General features: G+C 47.1%; 1 protein-coding gene across 1 annotated transcript in view; it reads right to left on the bottom strand.

Annotated features, from left to right (window-relative positions):
• Positions 1-6,279: 6,279 nt before the first annotated feature.
• The window catches only part of NAT8L (N-acetyltransferase 8 like), a 28,423-nt gene continuing 7,929 nt past the window's right edge, over positions 6,280-26,773 (bottom strand). Inside the window, exon 3 of the mRNA XM_066185291.1 lies at positions 6,280-9,032. Coding sequence (XP_066041388.1) covers positions 8,665-9,032 — 368 coding nt within the window. The 3' untranslated portion in view covers positions 6,280-8,664. The remainder of the gene's footprint in view (positions 9,033-26,773) is intronic.

The following is a 26,773-nucleotide window of genomic DNA, read 5'->3' on the forward strand; positions in this document are numbered from 1 at the left end:
CAGCCTCAACCTTCTTCCTTTCTTTGGGAGAGCACCAAGCCCCTGATGGGAGGCCATGCTTATGGCAGAGGGGACAGCCTGAAGTGGGCCCGTGCTGCTGTTTTGCTTTGGCTTTTTAGGAAGCATTAGGGTGTATGTAGATGGTGGGTGTGCTGGGAGCAACAGGGAAAGGGATCACGAGGTCCTGTCCCATCCAGGGCATGAGATACGTGCCTGGGAACACAGGGAATGGAGGCAGAGTCCTTGTTTCCATGAATTCTAATTTTTTTTATCTGAAGCAATTCACCATGAACGATGAAAGAGGTCAGGACAGGAATGTGTGGCCGGTTAGTGGAGAGTTTGAGCCCAATTAGCAGCTAATTGAGGTGCTTTAAGGCACACTGCAGTAGCTTCTAAAACCAACCCAGCTTTTGTTGCCACTTTTCTGTTATTTCACTAAAGCAGTTTTAAGGGTGGAGGTGTTTCTTTGGTTAGCTCTGATATAAAATAAAGCCTGTGCACATGCACGATTTTGCAGCTGTTCTCCCCCCAGGCCGAATCCCAGAACACCTTGCTATCAGTCCCAGAAGGTGTTTTGTGTTCACCTCCTCTGAGTGAGATACTGCTATCAGCGTCTGCACCTCTGGATCCGGCAGGGAAGTGACAGGGGCCAGATCCACAGGGCAAAGGCATTAACTTTATGCTCCACATGACTGCCTGACTGCTCAGCTAGATAACCCTGCACGTCCCAAAGCCTCAGCCCGCTCTGCTGGGGGGGATGATGGCCCTGGGGGTGCTCCCTGTGGGATCCACAGCCAGGTTGCCTGGAGATGTTGCTGGGTAAGCGTCCTTCAGCTGCAGCATTTATAACTGCCACCAGAAACTGGTTTTCAGGAACAGACAACCCCAGAGGCTGTCTCATCAGCAATCAGTTTATTTCAAGTGTATCTAATTGTGACTGGAGGCTGGAGCCCTGTTTCCCCTCCACAAACAGGAGGTCAGCGATTCCCGGTCCCACAGAAGTGCTCCAGAGATGGTCAGAAATAGCCTCGTGCAGGTTTCACAAACACACAGTGGGGAACAGCCCTTTGATGCTGGTTTTCACCTAAGGTGTAATTTTTAATTTTTACCAGAGGTGTAGGGAAGAAAAAGGGGCCTTGGGGAACCCCCAAGATCCATCCCCACCATGAAAGTGTCCTCAATAACACTCCATCACCTTATGGCCTTGGTGGCAGAGAGTAGACACTGCATGGTTTTGTTTCGTCCTCTTCTCCAGTGGCACATTCCTCAGGGCTACCTCTGGTCTCAGGGGGGATTTGGGGTGAGTGCTGAACCAGGCAGGTGGCAGTGGCAGCCCTAGGCCTGGTGGCCAGGGCCAGGCTGGGTCCCATGGCAGGGCTGTCTCCACAGTTACTGTGTGCAGCTTCTGAACATGGCACTATGAGCTGGAATAGCATGGAAATACAATCTGACAAGCACGAGGCACAAAAAGATATCCCTATTATCAACGGAAGCAGGAATGAGGGAAGTCTGCCCATGCTGGAGCTGGGGAGCTGGAAAAGATGCAGGCACCATCTGCACATCAGTAACTTGACAGCAGTACAGTTTAGGAAAAAACTGACATAAGTTTTAGATTTTATTCATTCATACATTATTTACAGCAGTTGCTTTCATATTACAATTCTCTTTCATCTTTTCAGTTTTCACTTATAAAAAATTAACCAAATAAACCTTATATAACCAAATTTATCACAGCAGGTCTGGTTAATTTTCACAGTTACAGCGGCCATCAGGAACAGAACTTAAGTACCTACAAGTCATTTGTCCAGAGCACCTGGCCTGCCCCTGCCTGAGGACACCCTGCTGTCCCTGGAGAGCTGGCTGGCTCCCAGGGCTCTGTGGATGGAGAGACCTCTCTGCATCGGGGTCATGCTTTGGAGGCTGGAGCTCAAAATCCTAAAGCACACCAAGGGATAACTTGCACACATCTCAACACCCTGCCACGCCAGGGGAACGGTTTGCACTGCTACCTTGACGGTATGCAAACAGCTTCCCAACAGAGCTGACTCCTGCTTCCCTCCACAGAAAATTAGTCATTGGTTCCGTTTTATGCCATTGCTGAGCCCCAGAAGTGCAGTAGCAAAGTATGCTGGGGTACAAGACTGCGGCAATAAGTGTTTACCTTCCTCTGTGTGACTCTGACAGCTCCTCCTTACGTCCGTCTCTCCCACCAGGAATGGTATTTGCAATAACTCACCCTTAACTGCGGTGAGAAGCCTGCACTGCATAAGGGCTCACAATGACTCAGCTCTAGGGACCCCACACGGGCAGGTTCTCTGCCAAGGTGACATCCAGTTCCAGAGACTGATGGCCTTCCCTAGTACTTAATCCTGCTCCCCAGGTGCAACAGCACCCCTTAGGAACACACTGCTGCCAGTGTGCTCCTAACAGCATCACCTTCATTAACTATCTCCCCGGGCTCTCCCCCACGTGCTCTTTTGCTTTACAGTGGTAATTATTGCTGTTTTAGAATATGTTTTTCTTTGAGGACTTGTAGCCACTTCCCGTTACAAAGTACAGTACATACTATGCTGAACATAGAAAACACAAGACTCATTTCACATTGGTCTTGTACAACGGTGAGGAGATGCAGAGTAAAAGGCTGTTTGGGGGAACCCAAGTTTCTATTTAGGCATAAGTGAGTAAGCCACTGCCTTAAACGTGAGCAGTTCTGGGAAGCAATTTAGCCTGTTTGTTGTTGTTTTTGTGGTTTTTTGTTGTTTTTGTTTTTTTTTTTAACTGACATTGGACATTTTCCAAATGCATACCACACATCTGCTTAACACTACCAAAGATATTATTTTTTTTCCTTTACTGCATTTGTCTCAAGAAGACTTTTGCTTTAATAAAATAACACAAGCACACAAACTGCTTAAAGCTAACGGCCCAGCACAATCATAAGTACAACTCACAAAGCAACTGATGCTTTGTTAAACCTAATTACATTAAAAAAAAAAATCAAATATACATATTACAAGGCAAAAGGATTAAGCTTTGGAGGAAAAGAAATTAGAAACAATATTAGCTGTAAGTTCATTACACTTACATAGCAGTAGCTGCTTCTGCATTCAAACTTGTGTTACTTGTAAATAAATTCACAGCTGCATTATGTATTTGTTATGCTCTTGGTCTCACTAGGTCTGTCTTCTACTATTTAGATGTTAAAAGCAGGTTCTCTCCCGCACGTGGCCATTGTGCAATACAAAGACAGCACTGAACAGCGATTTTAACTGTGATCAAACTCCAAATCCTGACTTGGAGCTTGTTATTTTAAAAAATACTGTGTTTTGACTAAACTCTCAGTTGTTCAAATTAATCTCCTGATTTATTTTTTATGAAAGGTACTCCCAAGCACCATTCAGGTAGCAGGTTTTCGTGGGAGATAAGCATAAGCTCTGTTGCATAGTCTCTATGACTGAGGGATGCAAGAGCACACCAACTTTTCCTCAAGATTCTATGTGGATCTATTTTGAGGGAGAAAAAAAGAAAAATTTCCTTTTGCATTTTAAAGCTTATTTAACACTTAGCATTACTTCATTTTTTTTCACATGGTACAGTGCATTTCACTGCAAGACTCCAGTTAAGTGTCAAACTAAAATGCCTTTATTAAGCTTTAAGTAGAGTGCATACCAAGAGCATCACACCAACACTAATGAAACACAGGCCCCAGCACACCCGAAGTGAGATTGTTAATTCAGAGGTAACCAGAGCTGGTTCCTGCCTTTGTGTGTTTGGCAGTTTGGAACTCCCTGCAGTCAGTTTCTATCCATTTGCACCTCAGCCAGCAAATCTGGCAAATTAAAAGACCTGCATTGCCTACCCGTGTGGATCAGCGAGCAACAGCAGCAGCAGCAGGAAAGATTGGGACAACGATCTGCAAAACCACAGTTCCCTTGGGAATTCTGACCATGGGACTTTCTGTTCTTCCAGTTGGCCACAGCAAGAACAGGGCCCAAGACACCCCTGGCACCAAACACTTTCTGCTCCTGCTGCAGGTGTGCCCACCAGGCACAACCCAACCCCACAGCCACTGCTGACCCTTAGTCCTGCCTCTCCTACCCAGGGACTATTAAATTCTGACATCATGACCTAAAGAATCATCCTCATTTCCCATGGGGAGGAACACAGGTAAAACGACCCCAGGACCCAACCCCAGGGACAGGTGGCCCCAGCATCATTTGCCCCCTGCATTTGCTGAAATGTGATTCTGAAATGAGTCCTGCAGGCTGTACACACGCACGGGACCAAGAAGCAGGATCACTTCTGGAGAAAGGTAAAGGCTTTCTCAGAGATAGCATCCCACATCACACATGGGGACAGAGGGGAGGGAAAACAGCTTTCCACTGATGGCAATGCCCTGGACTTTTCTGCATCTCCCAGCAGAGACACAGTTGCCATTCCTAAGCATCTTGCAGGTGCTGCCGGCTTCACAGAGGGAAAACACAGCATGAATTTAAAACAAATACAAATTTAAGGGTTTCAAGTTAGACTAGAAACCACTTTCTTTGTTGGTTTGATTGCTCAGCATTATCAACCTGGATCTGTTCAGGGGCCAAGCTTCCCAGACAGCTTATTGCCAAATATGACATGTGCTTGAGATGCCAGTTTGCTCAGGGTGTGGAGGGAGTTCCCACTCACTCCGCAGGGAACGGCCCAGGCTGTGCTGGAGGGCTGGGGCAACCCCAAGGCTGTGGACCTCAGTCACAGTAATGCAAATTTCCCCTCCTTTCCTGTTTCTGTTTTTAACTTTTGGACATGACACCTAGTGCTTTCCTCAGGGAGCAAGGGCTCTGTCCCAAGCCCCTCCAAGCAAAGGACACTCGAGCAGTGTCTCTAGTGCACAGGGATTAGCAAAAAAAAGCCCCACTCTAAGGAGAGAGCAGCCAGGTGAGGAAACTGCATCTCTGCAGGCAGCACGAGGGCAGGGGGCTGTGACAGCCCACCTGCACTGCAAAGTAAGAGCAGCTGTGGGAAGTGCCTTCACACCTCTAATTCATCCTCCACCTAAATCTGAACTGGTCCTACTTAACCACTACATTTACTCAAACCCAAGAGACGCTCCACTCCTCCTCACACTCCTGCCAACGTTGTCCTTGGAAAGAGAAACCCCCAAAATAAATCAGGAAAATCCCCTCCCATCTCACACTGATGTGAGTCTCCGTTGGAATCAAGACTCAGGGACTGGCAATAGGTCCAGATCACCACCTCTTCTGCTCAGGACCAACCTCACAACCACCTTATGCTGCTCCTCACCCACCCAGGCACTGAACTGGGATGGGGAGAGTCACAAAATGATGCTCAGGCCCAGAGAAAGGGCTGTGCTGATCTTTTCCAAGCCCCTTGTTTAAACCAGGGCACCCTGAAAAGATGCAGAGCAGAGGGATGGATCTGCCAAAGGCAGCTCGACCTCAAGGTGTCACCCTGTGAGCTGCTCTGTGGTCTGCCCACACACTTCCCTGGCAGCAGCAGGTGAGCCTGGCATGGTCCAGAACCCAGCAACACTGACCCCAGGGCCATGCCTGAGCTATCCCATTTAGGGAGCTTCCCATGAACGCAGGCAAAACAACAGTATCGTGGTGCTTTTAAGCCCAACCTTGGCAGCTCTGGGTGGGAGAGCAGCAACAACACAGGAGGTTGTGCACCCCTGTCCCACTGCTGCCACCAGGGATGTAGCTCTGGCAGCCTGCACCATCTTCCAAGGAGAGCAAATCCCAGCCTATTTGGCAGCCAGCCCTTTCCTTCAGAAACAAGCTGTCCCGGCTGGAGAGCTGGGAGCAACCAGCTGGATTTCTTCCAAAAGCCTGGTCACAAAGCAACTGGCAGAAGCATGAAGGGAATAAATTTTCTTGGCAGCTACCGGCCAAGTGGCAACAACTCAATCCTTATCAGTGCATTTCCGTGTGCTGGGGAGGAATGCAGACAGCACCCCCAAAGCCAACCCCTTCCCAAAGCACCTCTTCCCCAGGAAACTCAACAGCTATTACGATCAGATACTGTAATATCATCAGGTGAAGTTTACACGTTTTAGAAGAAAATCCTGGTAAACCTGATGGTACTTCTGTGTCTGTGGGATCTGGTGGGATTTATTCCAGGTTTGGATTTTCTGACAGGATGTGGAATTTTATTTCAAAGGCACAGGTATCAAATAAAACCAGCAACATTAGTTTAATTAAATAGCCTAATAAAAAAAATTAATGCTCAATTTAGACTTTACATATCCCTCCCTTATTAAGAGACTAGTTTTTGCTTTTTTTTTTTTTTTTTTTTTTTTTTTTTTACCCCTCTGGAAAGGTTTTAGTGCAGTGATTATATAGCAACAGAAAAATAAACTAAAAAAGGCACAAACTTTTGTGTTTTTTCTTTCAACTTCTGCTAACACTTTATATTTGTCTGTTTTACTTCGGTTAATAAATCACTGAATGCAGCAAGAAAATATTCTGCCGATTTCTGTACACTATACAAGAACCCCTACCAACAGTACATTATTTCAGCTTCAGGAGAAATGTACAGCATAGAAAGACTTTTAAAAATATAGTGCCCCATACAGAAATTTTTGTTAATTAAACTCATGGTCTCTTGCTACAGTGTCCTTCACCATCCTCATTACCCCCTTATTGCTGGGACATATGCTGGGACTCTGCCCCTCCGACTCCTCACAGGCTGGACCACGCCCAAGGCAAGCACTGAAAGGGCAACTGGGGTTGTGCCAAACGGCTCCTCCATCCCCAGCACCAGTGCCTGGCCCGTGGCCCAGCAGGGACGCGCTGAGCCCCCTCCCCTCTGCTCTCCAACAGCGTCGCCGGCCACATCTCAGTGCTGGGAAAGCTTCTGGCTGGAGAGAAAAGGGCAGCTCCTGGTAGGAGTGGGACAGACAGCACCCCATGTCCAAGGTCTGTGCTGGCTGTCCCCCGATCTGCCCCAGGGCTCCTGTCCCCTCTCCACACCCCAAGGCTCCTTCCTTCTGCAGCTCTCCTGCTGACTCTTCCATTGCATTTGCAAGCGTGGTTAACACATGCTCTACCCCTTCACCAACTTCATCGCCATGAGGTTGGGGGGGTTCCCCCCTCACCACATGTGTAATACTTCATAAAATAATAGTTTTTTCCAGTAACTAAAGGGGTTTTCCCTCTAAATGTATTAGCAGAGTCAAACCCCTCTACCCACCCGAAATTAAGTGCAGCCAGAAATGGTTTTCTCTAATACATCTGATACCACGCTTTAAAAATTAAAACCTACCAGTCTTCTTTTTCCCCAAGATGTAATTCATGCAAAGTTGCTATTTGTTTAAATAAGTTATAAAAGTTGATATCTCAGGCTAGAAGAAGCTGTAGTCTTGGTTATTCTTTAGTTGGCAGGCACTGTACATACATACCGGGTACAGACACATGCCGAATCTGCTTTGCATTGCTTTTTGCATTGTACAATTCACAAATCTGACATCATTAAAGCAGTTAATTACCTTTGATGGAAGGCTGCAGTGAGGCCATCTACATTTATCAAACAAGCAGCTGGTTAAGATAATAAGTACGCTCCCCCCCACCCCGGTGCTCCCCAAAATGCTATTATCTGTCACACGTTGCTTCTCTGAAGTGGTGAGATTTGGTGCGCACATTAATGTGCAAATGTGTTGCCATAGGAACTGCAGCCTCCATTACGCCTCAACGACACCATTCAGCAAAAGCCAAAACTAAAAATAACAACAACAACAACAACAAAAATAACCCTTAAAAATAAGATGAAAACAAACAAAAACCCCCAAAAGGCAGCAAAGAGAAAGTCCAACGCACATGCGGAGTCTGGCCCAGGACTGCAGGTTACGTGTGGCTACAGAACAGCGCAGGAGATACTTAGATTTGATCTTAACTTCACACTATGGTACAATGGGGCTCAGTTCAGCCGGTCCGAGTCTGTGCTGGCTTAGGAAGGAGGGGGAGGTGGAGCGGAGTCGTGGTTACCGGATGCACCCGGGGTCTCTCAGACATTTGGCAGAATGAGGCACATCCAAAAAAAGTGCAACACCAGTGCCGTGGTGGCAGTGCGATGTGTTTGAGTGCGTGCACACGCTTTCCTCTTCATGCATTGTAGCAAGCGGGTTGGGGCAGGGGGGCAGGGTGTACCCCCCACCTTTTCTCTGAAAACTATTAACCGGTAGATTACGGTAAGAGGAATGCATATTCTACTTACTGATGCGTGAAATACCGAAAACTGCATTCAAGTAATATCTCTGCGCTATTATGAATGCATCACTATGTTATCTTACACCTGGGAAAGGAGAGGACTATGTACACCAGAGCAGTTGTACTATTTTGCAGTAAGTTTCTGTGCTTTACGGAGGTACCTGGGAAGGAGAGGCCGGTGCTCCGCTCCACCCCGCTGGGTTGCAGGACTCCCAGCACCACCACCTACAGCATGCGAGGAAGGGGCGCTGCTCGGCCGGCCCATCGAGCTGAACGGAGCAAACCAAAACGTGACGTGAGGGTACAAAAACTCTAACCCAAAATTGGCAAATAAATGGTGATGAGAAATAGAAGGGTAATTTATTATTTTTGGAAGGGGAGGAAGAGGGAAATTTTTTTTTTTTCTTTTTTGTTTTGTTTTGGTTGGTGGGTTTGTTTTTTTTTTTTTTTATTCTTCCCGCAGCTGCAGGCGGTAGCGGTGGTAGCGGACCTGGAAAAACATTCTCTCCAGCAAGGAGCGTGTCATCCCCGGCAGGGCATAATGTTCGACGACACCCACGTGCTTGAACCCCAAGGACTCATAGAGCTTGTGGGCTGCCATCTTCACGGCCGTGGTTCCCAGCACGACGGAGGAGTAGTTGTTGAGCATGGCGAACTCCAGCACTTTGCGGCCCAGGGCCTTGGCGATGCCTTTGCCGCGGTAGTTGGAGTCAACGGACATGCGGCGAAGCTCCACGGTGTTGTCTTCCTCGTTGCCCCGCGCTGCCACGATTCCCACCACGTTGCCGTCCAGGACGGCAACCCAGAAGCAGGAGCCTGTGGGAGATAAAGCAGCACATGTAGTCACCGGCCACCCCTGACGGACGAGTGCCAAACACACATCTGGGAGCAGGGCCTGGGGTTCAAAACCACGTCACACATGCGGACTAATGACCTCCATAGATTAGGACCAAACACTCTTTTTCCCTGCCAGTGTGAAGGAAATGTCGTTCCCCCAAGGAAAATGCACAGGGGCTACAACCTCCTGTCGGGGAGTTGTAGAAAGTGAGAAAGTTCTCCCATGAGCCTCCTTCTCTCCAGCCTAAACAGCCCCACCTCCCTCAGCTGCTCCTCACAGAACTTGTGCTCCAGACTCTTCACCAGCCTTGCTGCCCTTCTCTGGACACGGCTCCAAGATCTCAGCATCCTTCCTAAGTTGAAGGGCCTAGAACTGGACACAATACTCAAGGTGTGGCTTGACCCATTGCTTAATTATCACTCAATACAGCCACTACTGAATACAGCAGCCAACCATGGGCACTAAGAGGCCTCTTGCCCAGATGAAAAGCACTGACTTTCAGTGCTCTCCAGCAATATATCTTCATCCAGAGGAAGAAGATCCCATGACAGGAGAAATGCCTGGTGCAGGCAATGGCCTTCTTCCCAGCTGCTAAGCAGAAGAGAACCTGACTTGGACAGCAGCTCCATCTTCTGCACCAACCCTGCCAACTGCTCCAACCCAAACGCACCGCACATCTCTGTAAGACCAGAGATACACAGGCCGGGGGGATGCTCAGGGGGGCAAAGGGCCACCTCTCCTGAAAAACCAGGGGAAACATGAGTAAGACAACTCAGTGCATCTTGTCACTGGAGGAGAGCAAAGCATGGGGTGGTGAGAGATGCCTCTGCAGCTGCTGTAGGAAAAATGCACCTTGTGACTCCATGAAACCATCCAAAAGAGATGCCCAAGGTGTTCCCTACTTCCCTGTGGCACAGCTCAGCTTCCAAAGAAAAGCTGGCTACAAACAAGGGCTAAGGAACCAGCCTAGGCTCACCTCAGCACACTGGGCTCACGCCCATATTCAGAGGAATGCGCAGCTCCAGTGACGCTCACTCTTGCTCTCACTGTGAGCAAGTCATCGTGCTGCTGCTATCTAGGTCAACAGCTAATTTTTAAAACACCAGGGCCCATCTTGACCCATTTATCATGAGCAGTGAAGATGTCTCTGTTTCACTGCTGTGTTGACAGTGCAGCTTGTTCCCCGGTGCTCACTTGGATCTCAGAACGTGATTTATTCAGACACGACCCCAGACGAACACCTACAAGCACTGAAATCAAGCAGGCACCCTTCCCTCTGCATACAAATCGCAGGGTAGAGAGCTCACTGCTGGTTTTAAAGTGCTCATCACATGGTGGCTGAGCCCAGTTCATCACACCTCTGGCTACATGGCGAGCACACCAAACGTGAGGGCCACAGTGATCCTCACCCTACATGCATGGCTACCACTCCTGTGGTGTAGTTCCAAAAAGGAGGTTCAGGAATTTCCCCGGGCTTGGGGTGCAGGGGCGCCAGTCCTGGGGCAGCCCCCAAAAGTGCCACGAAGCAGCCATCAACTGGTGTCTGCTGGGCCACAGCCAGTGGCACAGCCATCACATCCCCCTCATCCAGCCCCATGTACAGCAACTCCCCCTGGAGCTGCTCCTTCAGCAAGTCTGCCTCATTTCCCCTCAAACCAGAGAAACAACCTAGGCTCCTCTCAACCCGAGGTTACACAATTGCTTCCACGACCGCTTCCCACTTTTATTCCTTATTTTCTCTTCTTAGCAAGCACCTCTCCTCTGTGCCCACCAAACCTGAGAGGGTGCTAAAGCTCACTCAGCAACACTTCCCACATTTGTAAAATGGCACGTTTCTGGTACTTTGAGGTATTCTGAATATTTAAACCCCAAATCTGGACATACCCGCTACCACAGAGCCACCAAACCCTTCACATTCCCAGCCCCTCTGACCACCCTCCCCACACCTGTCCATTCCAGCAGGGACTGGACCTGGTTGCAACCAGCATGACAGCAAACCTGCACTCCTTGGTAGTTTTTACTTACAATTTTAAAACTTAATTATAATGATTTTGAGTTCAACTTGAAAAGAAATAGTATCTGGCACATCTCCCAGTGTGTGTTGTGCACACAACACTTATAATTAGCCACAGACAGGACACATCTGCTCAAACAATGCGAGCTGTATTCAGCTCTCCTTTACACCAGTGCCATCAGTCCCCAAGACTTCTACCCTGCTGTCCTCCTCATGTCTGTGTCTGCTCCAAGGATCACCAGCAGCCAGTTCCTTCATTCTGCTAAAGACACCTCAAGTTCCCAAAAGTGGCTACAGACCCAGGAACAGCTTTCCCCCATGGGATTGTCAAATCTCCCCTTCAGGCAGCTGCATTCCATTCTGATGGGGATTTGCCACTGAAAGCTGTCTTGGGATCACACCACATGCAGCTGACCTTGGGCTGGGACTGCCTCTCCTCTGGGAAAACCCTCCAGTTTCACAGCAAGAATGCTGAAGGTCCTCAGATTGCTTTTTACCCAGACTCAACTAGATGACCTCTAAAGGTCCTTTCCAACCCGAACTATCCTATCCTATGATTCCATGTTTTCCACAATGCCAGCCAGCTGCAGCTCCTCACCATATCCACTCTTCCAGCAGACTTAACTCCAGAGCAGTTTGGAAGCACCCTGGAAAAACCACCTTGCACTGCCACGCCCCAGGGCTGGGAGTGGGTCTCCTCCTCACCTTTTCTGGACTGAGGATATCGACTCAAGAGCACGGCTTGTTTTTGCACTTTTTCATACCTAGGATGAAACAAACCTAACTTCATCTCAGCTGTCAGTAATGAGCAACAGCCTTGTTTGCAGCACTATTATTAGCAAGAGCTGACGTTTTACTCTCTCACATGCTATCTGAAAATAATCACTGCTGCAAAGATAAACACAGACCCTGACAGCTACAACTCTCTCTGCCCTTCCAGATACTCATCTCATGGCAGTATCTCTGTCTTTGCCTTCACTCTCACCTGTCTCCACCTTCTGCCAACCCATCACTATGGTCATCCAAAGCCCTTCCAGCTCACTCCAGGATCTGTTCTTCATGGACGTCTTGCATTTAACCACGGCTGCCCTGGGGAAACCACTCTGAAGCACTGGAGGCCCTAGTTGTTCCCAGCCAAACACCAAGCACTCTCTCCTGCCTCCTTCCAGGCTGCCAAAAGCAAAAGTGAGGAGAGGCAGCCATGGAAAACTCACTACCAGCTTCCTTAGCTCTCTCCACTTCCTCAGCTTGCTGCCTCACCACACAATTGTCACATCAGGAGCTCACAGACAAAAGATATAATAAAGGAATTTTTTTTTTACCATGAGGGTGGTGAGGCACTGGCACAGGCTGCCCAGAGAAGCTGTGGCTGCCCCACCCCTGGAAGTGTTCAAGGCCAGTTTAGATGGGGCTTCAAGCAACCTGGTCTGGTGGAAGGTATCCCTGACCATGGCAGAGGGGTCTTTAAAGGTCTCTTCCAACCCAAACCGTTCCATTAAAAAAACCCACCTTGTGATGCACACACCTATGAAAAAGGCACAAAATGGCTGTGATGTGCATGCCAAGGGACATGATTTTGTCTTGCTCATGCTTCACAGCAAGGTCAGACGTGGTTCCTCAGCTGATGGCAGCCAGGGCCTGAAAGCACACAAGATGGCACTGTCTTTCTGCTCTAAATTTAAGGACGATTCCCAGCTTTTGAAGACCAAAGAGGGTGTTCTTCTAACCCATCCACCCATCTCCCACAGCACAAGCCTGCCCTCAGAGTCCACACACCGCTGCTGACACCACATCCCAAGGACTTCCCCACGGTGGTGGCACCATGCTGGCCACATTTCCTCCGCTCCTGCCAAGGAGGACATGCCATGCAATCCTCTGGCTGTGCCTGCAAGCCTCCTCTCCCACCCTCCTCCACTGTCATGAGCTGCACAGCTCTCCCCCACGCAGCCAACGAGGATGGATGGTGGGTGAAAATAAATTCATTTATTTTTGCTGCAAATTCTTCTGCACCTTTTGATGAATAAAAGGCCGGTGGGTGGATGGGTGGAAAGACTGGAGCCAAAGGCAACAGCAGAGTACTGCTAGAAGGGAGGGGGGACAGAGACATCAGCCTTCCTCATCAGCATGAGTCCCACATGACTGACTATTGCAGGTTCCAACAGCTTTCTTAAGCCCTCAGCATGCAGGGGCCACTACCCCAAGCCTCAGAATCGTGTTGCTCCGGAAAGGCAAAGCTCTGTCTTCCACATACTTTTCAAATACATTGTTTTCTAAAAAATTCTAGTATTCCCACAAGAGCGAGCAAAGCGTTGCTGCCCCAAAACTTCCTGAATTCACGCTTGGGTCCTCCGTAGTGCCAGCACCTGCACACTGAGGGGTGAGGGCTGAGGCAGGTAAAACCTATCCCTGTTTTCCTTAGGGCTGGGGAGAGGACAGAGCAGCTCCTGCGGCCACCACCAGCTGTTGGTGCTAATTTTGCATTGATGCATCCCTGTGGGAAGGAGTTTTCCTTGGAAGTTCAGCACAGGGCAAGTATGGAAATCTTGCCCAGAGACATGTCAGTCATCTCTCTTTTTCTTCAGGAGTGGCACTGCTATCTATGCAGCCGAGCTCTCATTAATACTTAGAGGCTTATGCGTGGAACATAATTTCTAGACAGACATGCAACTTCTTAAGAAAATATCCCTTCAAGCAGAGACTGCAACTTTCAGTTCTGCTTTGGCATGTCACAGCAACACAAATGTGAGCAATTCCCCTGCTGGCTCAAAGCTGTCACAGGTGATGTCCCTGGAGAATCATCCAGATGAGGGGCTGGCAGTTTCCATCACCACTGCTGGGAGCCCACCAGGACAGCACCAGCTCCTCTGCACCCCTACAGCAGAGCCAGGAAAGCATCCTGCACAGGGCAAACATCCCTCTCCTACATTTTTCCCCAGGCTGCTATGAAGAGGCAAAAGGGGAAAAAAAACCCAAAAAAACCCCCAAACACCAAAAGCTCAAAATCATCTCTGTGCTTCCCACAGGACAGGGTCTGCAGCTGCCTGTATTCCGTGCTCTTAATATACCGACATAAAGGCTTGCCAAAAGTGACAGGCTTGCTCATCCCAGAGATCCAAATGCTCCCTGACTCCTCCCTGTGACCCTCTGACTGCAGCACAGCCTGGTGTGACACCACCACGCAGAACCACCAGAACAGAGGAGGTACAGCATGCTGTCACATCACAGAGGTTCGAGTATTTGCCCTTGCAGTCACTTGTCCAGCCTCCTGTGCCATCTTTTGGCGTGATTTCGGCCAGAGCAGCAACTCTTTGTGCTAAGCATGGGTGGTCCAAGCAGGGCAGTACAGAGGGAATCAGGACCCACTGCAGAGCCGTTTTTACCTATTCACCTGTTAAAAAGCCCCAAAGTTCAGTGTCTGGGCTCTCCTCCTGCCAGCACTATTTACATGCATCACTTTGAGAGACATAGGCTGTACATGGCAGCAAGTGGACAGAGCCCCTAGCCCCAAGCTGGCTGTGCTGTAGCTGTGTATTGCTAATTCCTACTCTTTTATCCTGTCTGGGTCTTGAAGAAGGAGAAGAGGAACTACCCAGGACTTGAGGCAACACTCCCTCCTGCTTCCCCTCCATCCTTGGTGAAACACAGGGCAGAGCAGCCAAGTTACATCAGCATCAAGGGAGAAAGAAGGCTCTTCTGGGGACAGCTTGGCTGCTGGGATGTGAATGCTGCCAGCGGGAGGAGTTTGGGGCACAGACGTGGCACATCGGCCGCCACCCAGCCAGACACAGGCAGCCTGGGTGCAGGGACCAACCAAGGACAGGCAGCAGCTGTCCCTGTCACTGACGACGACTGCTCAGCTAGCCAGGATGGGGAGGGATTTATGTCAGTGTTTATGAGGCATGCCATTATCTTATTATCCCTCCTTACCTCTGTCTTTCCCATGTGTTGAGTTTCTCTCCTTTCCACCTTTCTAGTTTCCCTTGGCTTCAAGCAGGGCTGCGTGACAGCTCCCACAAGTTCTGCTAGTAACTCTACACTTGACTTCAATTAAAAGGCATTCCTGGAGGGGTCCTACAAAATAATGGCATTTCAGTGTAGATTATGGCTATGGAAACTGGGTGAGATCCTGACTCCAACACTCCTGATATCCATGAGCATCCCTCTGCACCAGACAAGTCCCAGGTCTGGGGGAACAAAATATGTCAGGGACACAGGAATTATTCATGCATCAAATGAGAAATGCTGTGGGACACCTTCCTCCCCATAAATAACCTCACATAATCTACCACTGCAGGACACATTGCCCTGCTATAAATAATTCCCAGCTGGAAGAGCACAGGGCAGTGCATCTATATGCCGAGGGTGGGTGACATCCCTTGATTCATGGAGCATCTGGGCAGCAGGCAATGAGATCACCTACAAAGCACGAAAAGAGATGTATGGTTTGGTTCTGAGCAACCAGTTCATCTACTTCTCCATCTACCTTCTTTTCCATCCTTGCTACCTTTCACCTATGTTGTTACTAAGGGCTGAAGGTACTCGCAACAACCCCAAGGCTCAGCCAAGGCCTCTGGAGTTGCAAGCAGCAGGGAATCAGTGGGATGACAGTGACATCCAGCATTCAGTCTGCAACACAGCCACAGGGCAGATCCATGGACATTTGTACCAGAAACACTGTGACCTCAATCCTCCACAGCAGCGGGTCTCAAACCGCCCCAGGAGACAGGAGTTCAGAGGTGGCCTCTGAGCTGATAAACCTGGGCATGAAATGAGAGACAGGGTGATGGGGTCTATGGATTGCAGGCAACTGCTGCCCTAAGCATCAGTGCAAACCCCAAACCATACTTGCATTCGGAGTGGTATACGCTGTACCATGCCAGCGCTGCTGGAGCGGCAGCACATGCTGCACAGGTGATGGCCCCACTGCAGCTTTACCTGCACGTGGGGGTGGAAAGGGTGGGGGTTGCAATTCAGAGTAACAGTACAAAAACTTTCATCAGCGCCTACTCCATGCTTTCTGATGGAGATGGTCCAGCCTCAAAAGCACCTGGCTCCTTCAATGCCGGTATTTTGGGGTGTCAAAGCCCCCAGAAAACCCCTAAGATACTGATGGCTAGCTATGCTGTAATATTTTGACAGGAAAAAAGAAAAACACATTCCACAGCAAAGGGACTTCAGGAAGCGGACAGGTTTGGTCCTAAACAGCATCTCCTGCTGTCACTGCTGGGGACATAACCCAGCAGGCATTTCTGATCTTCTTAAAGCCTTTGCTTTAAACCTCACTCTGTTCCTCTGAAACACCTCTATGACAGCTCCTGCCCACGCACCTTACTCCGGGCAAAGCTTTGTGAGGACCCAGCCTGGACACCTGGATCAGTGCAAGCTGTTAGTGGCCGTGCCCCATTGTCAGCACTTCACTGCTTGATTTTACAGACAGGCTTAAGTCCCCTGGGGCCCAGACTGTCACCACGTGTGACAGCACCCGAGGGGGTGCTCAGCAAAGCCCCAGGAAGTGCTCAGCACAATGCAGGAGCAGGCTTTTGATGAGGCAGCTAGAAATCCAGGCGATGCCGCAGATGGGATAAAGACAGCCCTTCCAGCACATTTCAGAGGGTGCTATATTAAGAAGTGTAACAGCAGGACTTTAAAATCTTCTATCAGGCTGTTTTTGCTGGCCATGCTGCACCTTGAAAAGCAAAGACCGTAATAAAGCCAACGTATAACAACTGTTCAAGAAAAAGCTGCAGAAGCAGTTGTGGGGGATTAGAAGTAGCCTGGTTATCTGGACAGATTTAGCCTGGCCCATCGCTCTGCTCTCTGCTGCTGAAAAGAAGGACACAACACAGAGAAAGGAGAAAAAAATACGGATGTAGCAACCAGGGTCTACCTGCTGCTGGGTCATCAGGGGGAAAGCACAGACTGAAGAACGAGGCAGCGTCTGTGGTTTTGGCATGTGAGCAATTGTTATCGATAAGCAAAGAATTAAACAGCTTAAAGGAGCGGATAAAGACTAGGATATGTGATTTTGGCCAGGCATTGTCCTCAGGGCTGACTGGATGATGAGTCCTGGCGCAATGGAGCTGGCTCAGCAGAACGGTCTGGTCTGCACAAATGGACAAAACCAGGAAAAAAGTACTTAAACTTTTCAGGGCAGATGCTCCTTATGTATGCAAAATACACACTAAGCTGATTAACTGCAGAGTCAGGCCTTAAGTACACCTATGTTCTAGAATTTAGACTGGTTTTCAGCTAGAAGTTTTAAGCAAAAAAGAAATCAAGCTCTTCTGCCTGCTTTGCTAGCCTGGGTCGTGCCAGCTCCAAAAGACTGATGTGACAATCAGCTCCTTGTTAGCGAAATTAGTTTACAAGATCAAATGTGCTACTGGTTGTGTTTTGAGCCAGCTCCTTAAAAGGACATCGTTAAGGCTTGGTCTCCATCTTCTACATCAATCTTTCACTACATGGCTTTATTGCTTTCAAAAGGTACTGAATTTGCCTTGCAGCAATTTTCACTTCCAAACATTGAACAAACTGGAAGATCTACAATTATTGGATGTTCTAGAATTCATTACTTGGTGGCTGACTTTTACTTTATACACTTTACTGTAAGAAGGGACTGAGCAATAACCATTGAATGGCTTTCTTTAGCTTAGCAGTTGGCCAAGCCATAAATCAAACAGGGAAAATGGTCAGAATCAATCTGATTTTTGCCATCCATCACTACTTGTCTGGTCTAAATTTAACCAAGACTCCCTTTATTCAACAGAAGTGCCTGTATCTACATAGGTATTGCACCAAATGCTTCGCAACACACGGAGAAACTAAGGTTCATTTACTTAAGGTTAAATAACAAACATAATTCTGAGACCTACAAAGACTTCCAGGGGGTTTTATGATGCTGTGAGGTCAACAACCTTTGAGATGAGTCACTCTTCAGGAGAGCCCCTCTTCTGCAAAAGATCACAGCTAAAGCCTACAGAGCTCGCTGTGAGCAACTGCTTTCAGTCAGGAGCAACGTAGGTAGGATGAACTGCAGCCAAGATGTAAGTTCAAACTTAGGATATGGCATAATGATGCATCAGGACAGAGTAACTCATCTATGCATGCAAACTCTTCAAATCAGTGTCAAACACAAGGCTGGGCAGTGCCTCCCCTAAAAGGTAAAAATGAGAACAACTAAGAATATTGACATATTTTAAAAGTGACAGACAAAAACCAAACAAAAAACCCACCCACCAAAAGAAACCACAGTAGACCAAATCAAGGAACAGGTGCATACATTCAACCAAAACATGCTGCACAGCATGTTTCAGTGCTTCTGAGCATGGTGCTAGCTCCCTTTTGTGTTCTTGCTGCCCTCATGAGTCTCTAAATGAGGACTTTCCTACCACAGCAGTCGAGGAACAACAATGACAAGGCAGTATCTGTGGTGCAGAAACACTGACCAGAAAAGTCTCAGATCCCAGGGCAGCTCCTCTGCTTTCCTTCCTGGGACAAACTGGGAACTGACAGACAGGGACTCCCACTTCACCAAAACCTGCACAGCAAAGAGGAGCTACCAGGATACTTTCCTAACACCAACAATAAATATGGCTCTGCCGCACTCAAAGCCTTTCCTTCTGCACATGCCTGGTTTCACAAGAACCCTATCTTGTTGCTAACACAATTGATCAAACCTCCCTGATCTCTAGCTTTTCATAATCTATAGGAGCGAATCAGCAATCACAAGGAGTAATATTCTCTCTGAAACCACACTGAAGAATTCTTTACTCAAAACTGAGGAAGACATCAGGAACAAAGAAAAGGTTCAGGGCACAGATTTGGTAAAAAGAACGGGCTGAAGTAAGGAGATCAAGCCTTCTACCACCTGAATTTTACTGCAAGCAATAAATATTCCCGATTTCTAGCACAACACCTTGAAATGGTGCTGCGCACACAACCTTCCCAGAGCACAGGCATCCAGTAAGGACATCAGTTATCACTAGCCTGAACAAACCCACCCTGTAACCAGCTGCTACACCAAGATGAGCCCCAAAAATCCATCACAATGGACTGGGAAGAGATCAAGAGGTGAGGAGTGAGGCTGGCTCACTACCTCTGTCCTTCCCTGCTGCTCACCAAGGGCACTCATTTGAGCATTTCTCACTGGACCAACCCTGTCTGACCTGCATGAGTCCCCCAAACACCGGGGCAAACCTATTCCCAGAACCTCTGGGGAAGGAGTACTAGACTAACAGGGAAACCAAAAAGATAATCAAACTAGTAAGGAGAACCAGGCTTGGGACAACCAACCCCAGACTTTCTGCCCTACTCCCATCAAGGCAGCATGTTGCCTCTGCAGAGGTACTCAACCTATCACGGAAAGTGATGGAATAAAACCAATTTCTATCTGCAGCATGCCAAGAAACAAGGCCTTTCCCATGGAACAGGGTCTGATGTACCTCTGACATCCAAGGCTAGAGGTAGCAACAGGATTAATATTACAGTTTGTGGCAAATCCAACTCCTGACCCATATAAATAAATGAATAAATAACTAGCAAACCTCTCTGGTAGCAAACATTCTGAGTATTCTTGACGCGCTTTTAGCACCATCACACTTCTAACACTGGAGGACTTCTTAGGGCAATGAGCCTCTCCCTACAACACACCAATCAGCCCAACCCATTCAGGAAGAGCAGGGAAGGAGGCCCTTTCCCCACCACACCCTATGGTGTCCCCCAGTCCTGCTGGAGCTGGATCTGACCTATTGGTAGCTGCAGGCACCTCCTGGTATCTGCACCGTCCCACATCTTCAACCCAACCCTCAACCAGGTGGGTGGTGACTTCCACGACCAGGCAGAATCAGCAGACAGGGGTACCACAGCTTTCTCATCCCACTGTGCTTGTAAAGCCTGGTTTTGGGACATGCTGAGCCCTCCTGAGATGGTGTCTGAGGGTACTCAGCCCTTCGGAGGCAACTGGGACAGCCAGGACTTCCGAGGACACGACTGCAATGAGTGCTCTCCTTGAAAATAAACACAGGCCTTTTTCCAGCAAGCCTGTGGAGGCAACCTACCATCCTCCAGGTACCTCCTCCCCATGGCCACCCCACCACAGCTCCCACTGTAACTGAACACCTTTCTGGCATGCAGCCCTCTTACTTCTCCAGCTTTACTGTGAATATGTAACCTCTGGGGGGCTGCTATATTTATCCCTAACTCAGCCAAACAAAGCCCTGGGGTGAGGTTTTCCAGTGTGTCCCACCTGTGTATGCCAAGGTAAAGGGCTCCCCCACTCCCACTCTGCTGGAGCCTTACACAGCAAGGAGAGCAAACACTGCCTCAGGACTTCACCTCCTTCTGCCACGAGTCATTGAATCCTACAATGATTTGTGTTGGAAGGGACCTTAAAAATCATCTGGCTCCAATCCCCTGCCATAGGAAGGAATGTCTTTCAATAGAGCAGGGTGCAGAGCCCAGAAAGAACCCCCCAAGCAGCTGGAGCCTTCATCACCACACACTGCTTCAACCTTGAACTCTCAGCAAACCAGTGGCAATGCCCCATGTGAGGCCAGAGCCCTGCCACAGCGCAGAAAAAGCACACATCAGGATATCCACTCTTGTGAAAGCCAACATTTTTCTACATCACTCTCCCAGCACATCAAAGCCAATGTGACTTGGGTATAATTCCACTGAGCTTCACTAGTCCAGACTCAAACTAGCACATTTATTTAAGGTGGCAGTGAGAGAAAATTCCACATCCATAAATACACAAACATCTGTCAGGCTGGGTACAGACAATGGACATGTTGTGGATAAATAAAAATTACATGTGTAAATATCTACATCTCTAAAATTAAAAAAAAAGAAGAAGAAAGCCCCACCTTTGCCACGCATTCAGACTACCATGGCAGAACAACCAGGCCAAAAAAGTCCCTACAAAAGCCTAATCCAGATCTCCTGTGATAACCATCTATCACCTCCCTACACCCCACATTCATGTGAGCCCCAGCCTCAATACCAGTCACAAAAGCTGGGGATTTGAAAGACATCTGTGAAATAAATTACTGGGGTGAGCAGGTAACAGGCCATGTCTCGTTCCATCAGGAAGACACATGGCAAATGAAGGGCAGGCTGCTCGGGGCGAGTGAAAGCAGACACCTTCACGCCTGCACCCTCAGCCTGAGGCACGCTCATTCACAAAGGACCTGTGGAAAGGGGATCAACTTACAAGTAGGAACAGCACTACAGCAACCACAGCCAGAAGAGATGCAAATCCACACAAGACCAGGTAGAACTGCAGTATTTTGAGGATCTGTTGGATTGTCCCATCTACAAAAACAACACTAAACCCCCATACACAATGTCAGGACAGGGCAGAATGAATATATCCAAGAGTACGTTCACAACTACAAGTCCTTTTTCCAATGCATCAGTATTCCCTAAAACATCATAAATTCATCTTGCAGGCAGCTGATAGCACATACAGCAAAGCCAAAGTTTACCACCATTTATGTCGCAGGTCTCCTGTAACTATCCAAAGAGCACTTGGACCTATACTGCCCCTAAGTATATGCTAAACTCCCAGTAAAAGACAAGGGATTTGAGCCCTTGATTAAGTTGAAGCAAATGCTCCACTGAATCTTTAAGCCAAACTGTCCCAAGAGTTCAGTCTCAGTGAATGTGGGGGGTTATGTTAAGATTTTTTTTTTTAATTTCACTGAAATCCTCTTTAGCTATTTGAGTTATCCATGAAAAATGTTCCCACTTCTCAAGAATCCTTGCAGCGCTTTGATGTTTTTCAGACTACTGATGGCTCAAAAAAAGCCCCGTAAAACCCGATGATGGCTTATTCCCAAATAAAAATCACTGTCCGAGAGGCACAGCTTGATGTTATCCTCTGAACACCGACAGCTTCTGAAACCCCACCAGATGTAGATTTTCAGGCCATTAAGTGAATCTAATTGACTTTACAAGCAGCAAAAGCTTGAAAATGTGTTTTACAAATACCCCTTTTAAGCAGTTTGGATTAAAAAAAAAATCTCTCATTAGCATCCCTATTGTACAATAACTTCTTCCCTTCTTGGTTTCTCTCTTTTTCAACCAATTCCACTGCTAACGATGTAACTCCACCAAGGTGGACTTTACCAGGATGCTCACTGCTGTTCAGCAGGCAGCAGCCAGGTGCTTTTGTTGCTCTGCCTCTCATTAACCATCATCTGAATTAGCACTTGGAAATGGCAGGTGCTCCAAACCAGGCTGTTTTCAAAAGCTTCTCTTCACAGTTCTACTATTTAACATTATTTTAAATTGGAAGACTACAGATTTAGGTCTTCCCTGGATTCCCACTAGAAGTGTTATACAGTGTTTCTGATGCTGTTATCTAGATCCAGGGAGCATGAACAGATTTGGCACCTCCAAAAAAAGAACAAAAAACCCTGAAAACCCAACCTCAGAAAATGAAGTGGTTGGGTTTAGGGTTTTTTTCCTCGTGCACTCTGACTGCAATAACGATTTTACATATCTTGTTAAAATGGGAAGGATTAGGTTTGTAAGAAAAGTCATAGGGGAACAGATCATCTGGGAGTGATGTGGGTCAGACGCTCTAAAGAAGAGGTAAGAAATCTTGCTGGCAGTTCATTTGCCTTTAGGTGAAATGTTCTCCCCCCACCAGTGACATGTGGGTTTGTGCACTGATGCACTGTTTTCAGCTTAGCAGACACAATATCCTCGTACTGCTGACTTCTATTTATCTTCTCATCTTTGTTATTCCCAGTCTCCTACCAAAAAAAACCAAAAACAAACACACCCAAAAAAACCCAAAACAAAAACAAAAAAAAACCAAACCACCAAAAGAACCCCCTTGCACTCACGATGCTAAATATCCAGACAAACAAAGAAGAGAAGAAAGTACATATACAAGAAAATTAGGTAAAGTCACATAAGTTGATGGAAAGTTTGAAAAGCTTGATGGAAGGAAGGGGAAAACCAGAGATGCAGAGGGATCCTCACCTATGGGAAATGCCAGAAGTGATGAGTGAAGTAAGAAGTAGACCAGACCAAGAATCACTGGAGAATTCAACACAAGGATGGACAAGAGAGCTGAGCAGTCCTCAAAGGAATGCAAGTATCGCAGTTTGACCCAAGACTGGAAATGTGTAATACAGAACTGCTATGCTAGGGGATGGAAGAAGGGAAAAAAAATGGAAAAAAAATAACTCAAGGAATGACTACTGATTATCTGATAGCTGTTGAAGTGAGTGTTGAATACAAGGTGTACTGAGGAGCTACTCGTGACCAGACAGCTGGTCCAGCACCTCCCATTTCAATAAGCAGCACTAGCACAGAGCCCAAGAGTTACAACTGTAAAAAGCAAAGCAACTTGCTCTGGTGATGCCGGTTTCCAAGTCAGGATTTGAGTACACTGGCAAGGGAGAGTGGGAGCAGCTTGTTTAGCAATTACTGGTGATTGAGGGTAAATCTAGGCAAGCAGCTTAGTTAAAACTGCAGGTTTTTGTCAATGCGAAACAATTCAGACGTTTGTCCTGAATTCACCAAAGGTGGGATATGAAAGGCAGAGGAAAGGCAGGCTGGCACAAACCCTGCACAGAGCTCAGCCCCCAGCACTGCTGGCCAGGACACGGGCACACAGCTCAGTCCTCCAAGGATCACAGGGGATGGATGCCCCAGCAGCCAGGACTTCAGAGATGGACCCCTCAACACCACTTCTTTGACGACTACACCAGTATAAAATACCTAAATATGTGATTCAAACAGGGATGGGATGCCTGAAATCCCAGCACTGACTCAGTATAGATTTAATAGTGCCATGCAAAGTGGGAACTGCCTGAGGGGTAACAAACACTTAACCATCATGGCTCTATCATGGTCAATATTTTCTAAGTACTTGGGTCTGACCTGTGCTTCTTAAGGAAAGCTGTAACAGCCAACCATTCCATTTTGGGTTGAGAAAAGCATTACACCCCCCACTAAACACAGATCCTCCCTTCATCATAGTGAAAAAAACAGAGAGGGGGTAGTAAAAATCGGCTTAGTTTGGACCAAAATAATCCTTCCTTTTACTTTCCAGTTCCCGTACTGAAAAACCATTTTCTCACAAAACCTCTGGTTTTCAGTTTTGCCACTTGGATAATTCCTAGAAACAACACATGAATTTCAAGTGACAAATATTACTTGCGAGTTACAATTTCAAGCAGGACAAGCTGTGGTGGGTCTAATACCTTGTATTATTCCATTAGCATTTACACTGTTGCAAATCTCATTTTAAATAGCAATATCTCATGTAGCCACTTAAAAATACAACTGTAATACATGCTTCCCATTACCAATTTTGAAATGTCTCCTTTCACTCCCAGAATCCCATTTTAAAGCAGAAGCCCAGCTTGGCACTAAGCCCTGGGAATCACAGGTCTACATTTTAGAATTATCCTGTAGAAATATAGTTTTTTCTTTTTGAAAGAAACACTCTTCAAACAGTTATAGAAGATAATGAATGATGCTGTACATGCTGTCATAAATTGTTAATTGATTGCTGGGGTCTGACAGGTCAATAGATGACTTAAAAGAATGGCTCAAAGCCATCTGTAACAGATACCACAGCTTGTACTGGCGCTGACCAGACCACTATGAACTAATTTTTGATGCATCCTTAATAAAGGACATGAGGCTTCTTGGTGATTCCATGAGCCTCCCTTACCAAAACACAAAAAAACAATTAAACCCCCTCCCCCCCCCCCCCCCGATTATTTGGTTACAAGGAATAAATTTGTCAATAGAAACTAGGCAAGACGTGCTGCTATCTTTGGATTTTCTTTAAGACTCCTTTCATTAGCCACCTGTCAGCATAACAAAACGATGCCTCAGCTTTCTACAGAATGGAAAAAAAAATAAAAGGGAAAAAGAAAATCTAAAAATACACTTTGAAGCTCCCTGTTTTGCTGATACAGAAAGTAACAACAAAGGCTCATACATCCCTCAGCTCATCACAGAACCAGATACCAGCAAAACACTCTAGGTCTTTCTTTTTGCTGTAGCCTGGAAGGGAGTAGCATCAAGTATGTGATTATTTGTAACAGATCCCCAGCACTGCATTACCAAAATAAAACCACGCGCCCTGCAGTACACCAGCAAACAATGCCGTGAGCTCCCAGAGACCTCGAGGAGCTCATGGCCACCCCAAAAGTCATTCCTGTCCTGAGGAATGAAATATAACCCGCCTGAATCAAGATCTAAGCCCACAGAATTTCAGAAATCCACTCTGAAATTCTGGGAGATTTTGAATGGTTTGCCTTCTTGAAAAATCAGGCCATGTATTTAGACTTTCATGTAAAACCAGGTTATTTTCAATATATTTAGAGGTTGTCAAGTAGAGAGCAATCCCAATGGCAATTTCTAAAGTATTAAAACTACTGGTGGTGCACATTGAGAGGCAACAACATGACCACACTACTCTTGGGTAATCCTAAGAGGCTGAATATAATAAATATAACAATGTGAGAATAAGACTTTTCAGTTAATGTTCCTACATCCAAAATTCAGTGTCAAGAGGGGCTCAAAGCTTTGTAAACTCCTTTAAAACTCCTGCCACTAGTCAGATACCCAACACAGAGCCTAAATTTAGGCTGTTATGAAATCTTAACCTGAAACAAACTTTTGGGCAATTGTTTTAAACCTTGGCCATTCCTAAGAAAGCAAGAGAGAGAAAAAACCCTTTATAAGAGTAATAAATTTGCATTTAAACTTGTGAACAAAATTCTGGAGTCAGAATCCGTTTTGGTTTATTCACTAACAGTCCTGATAAATTGCATACAACCATGCCAGAAAACATTTTAAAAATTACTCAAAGCTAGAAAAAAGTCCCAGAACACCTGATGTCCCTGCCTCCTCCATGTTCCTTAGTCCCAGCATGGCTTGTTTGCTGATCTAAAGAAGTCAACTGTACCTAAAAAAATTACTGATGTTCAATTTACACAACTGGTTACCTCTTGTACTGAAGATTAATGACCAGCACCGGCATGTACTGAGGACTTTAAACATCTGCAGGTCAAACTTCTGTTCAGTAGCATCACATCCACCCAGTCATGGCTATAACTCAAACGCCACTGCATTAAGTGATGGTCATGCCCATGAGGGACTGGCTACTTTTACAGAGAATTCTTGAATGGGGGGGGAAGGTCATATTACTCTGCAAAATTTACTATAAAATCTATTTTCATCTAATTTTGACTTGGGACTGTGCCAAACTTGTGGATCTAAAGGGAGAGCTATTTTTATGTTACGGATATGCACATCTGAGTAATGGGTTTGTTGCATATGTTCCTGCTCCTGTGATAAATAAATAGGAAGGGGGGAGGCTGCAGCAGCTTGCCCATAAACATGTTTATTCCACTGGCTGTGGATGATACAACCCTGAATCCACAGACTGCTCCCCTCATCAGACAACTCCACTTTTCCTATGTCGGCCCTTTGCCAAGAGCATCGTGCTTCTACTCCGGACTACCTGAGCCCCCCTAAAGTGGGAAAAATACATAATTTTTTTTTTTTTTTTCTTGTGAGGTAGAAAGACCCTGCAGGCCCTCCAGTGGGTTGAGCAGAGCAGGCCCAAGTGGTTCAGCACTACAAGGGACCCAAGCTGTGTCATCTCCCAATCGACCGCAGCTCTTATCAGCAGGGCTGCAGCACTGGGCTGGGGTTCTGCACTGTGCT

The sequence above is a fragment of the Chamaea fasciata genome, unplaced genomic scaffold (assembly GCF_029207755.1).
Source record: "Chamaea fasciata isolate MVZ Bird 193981 ecotype frontalis unplaced genomic scaffold, bChaFas1.0.hap1 SCAF_6, whole genome shotgun sequence".
In the NCBI taxonomy this organism is placed as follows: Eukaryota; Metazoa; Chordata; class Aves; order Passeriformes; family Sylviidae; genus Chamaea; species Chamaea fasciata.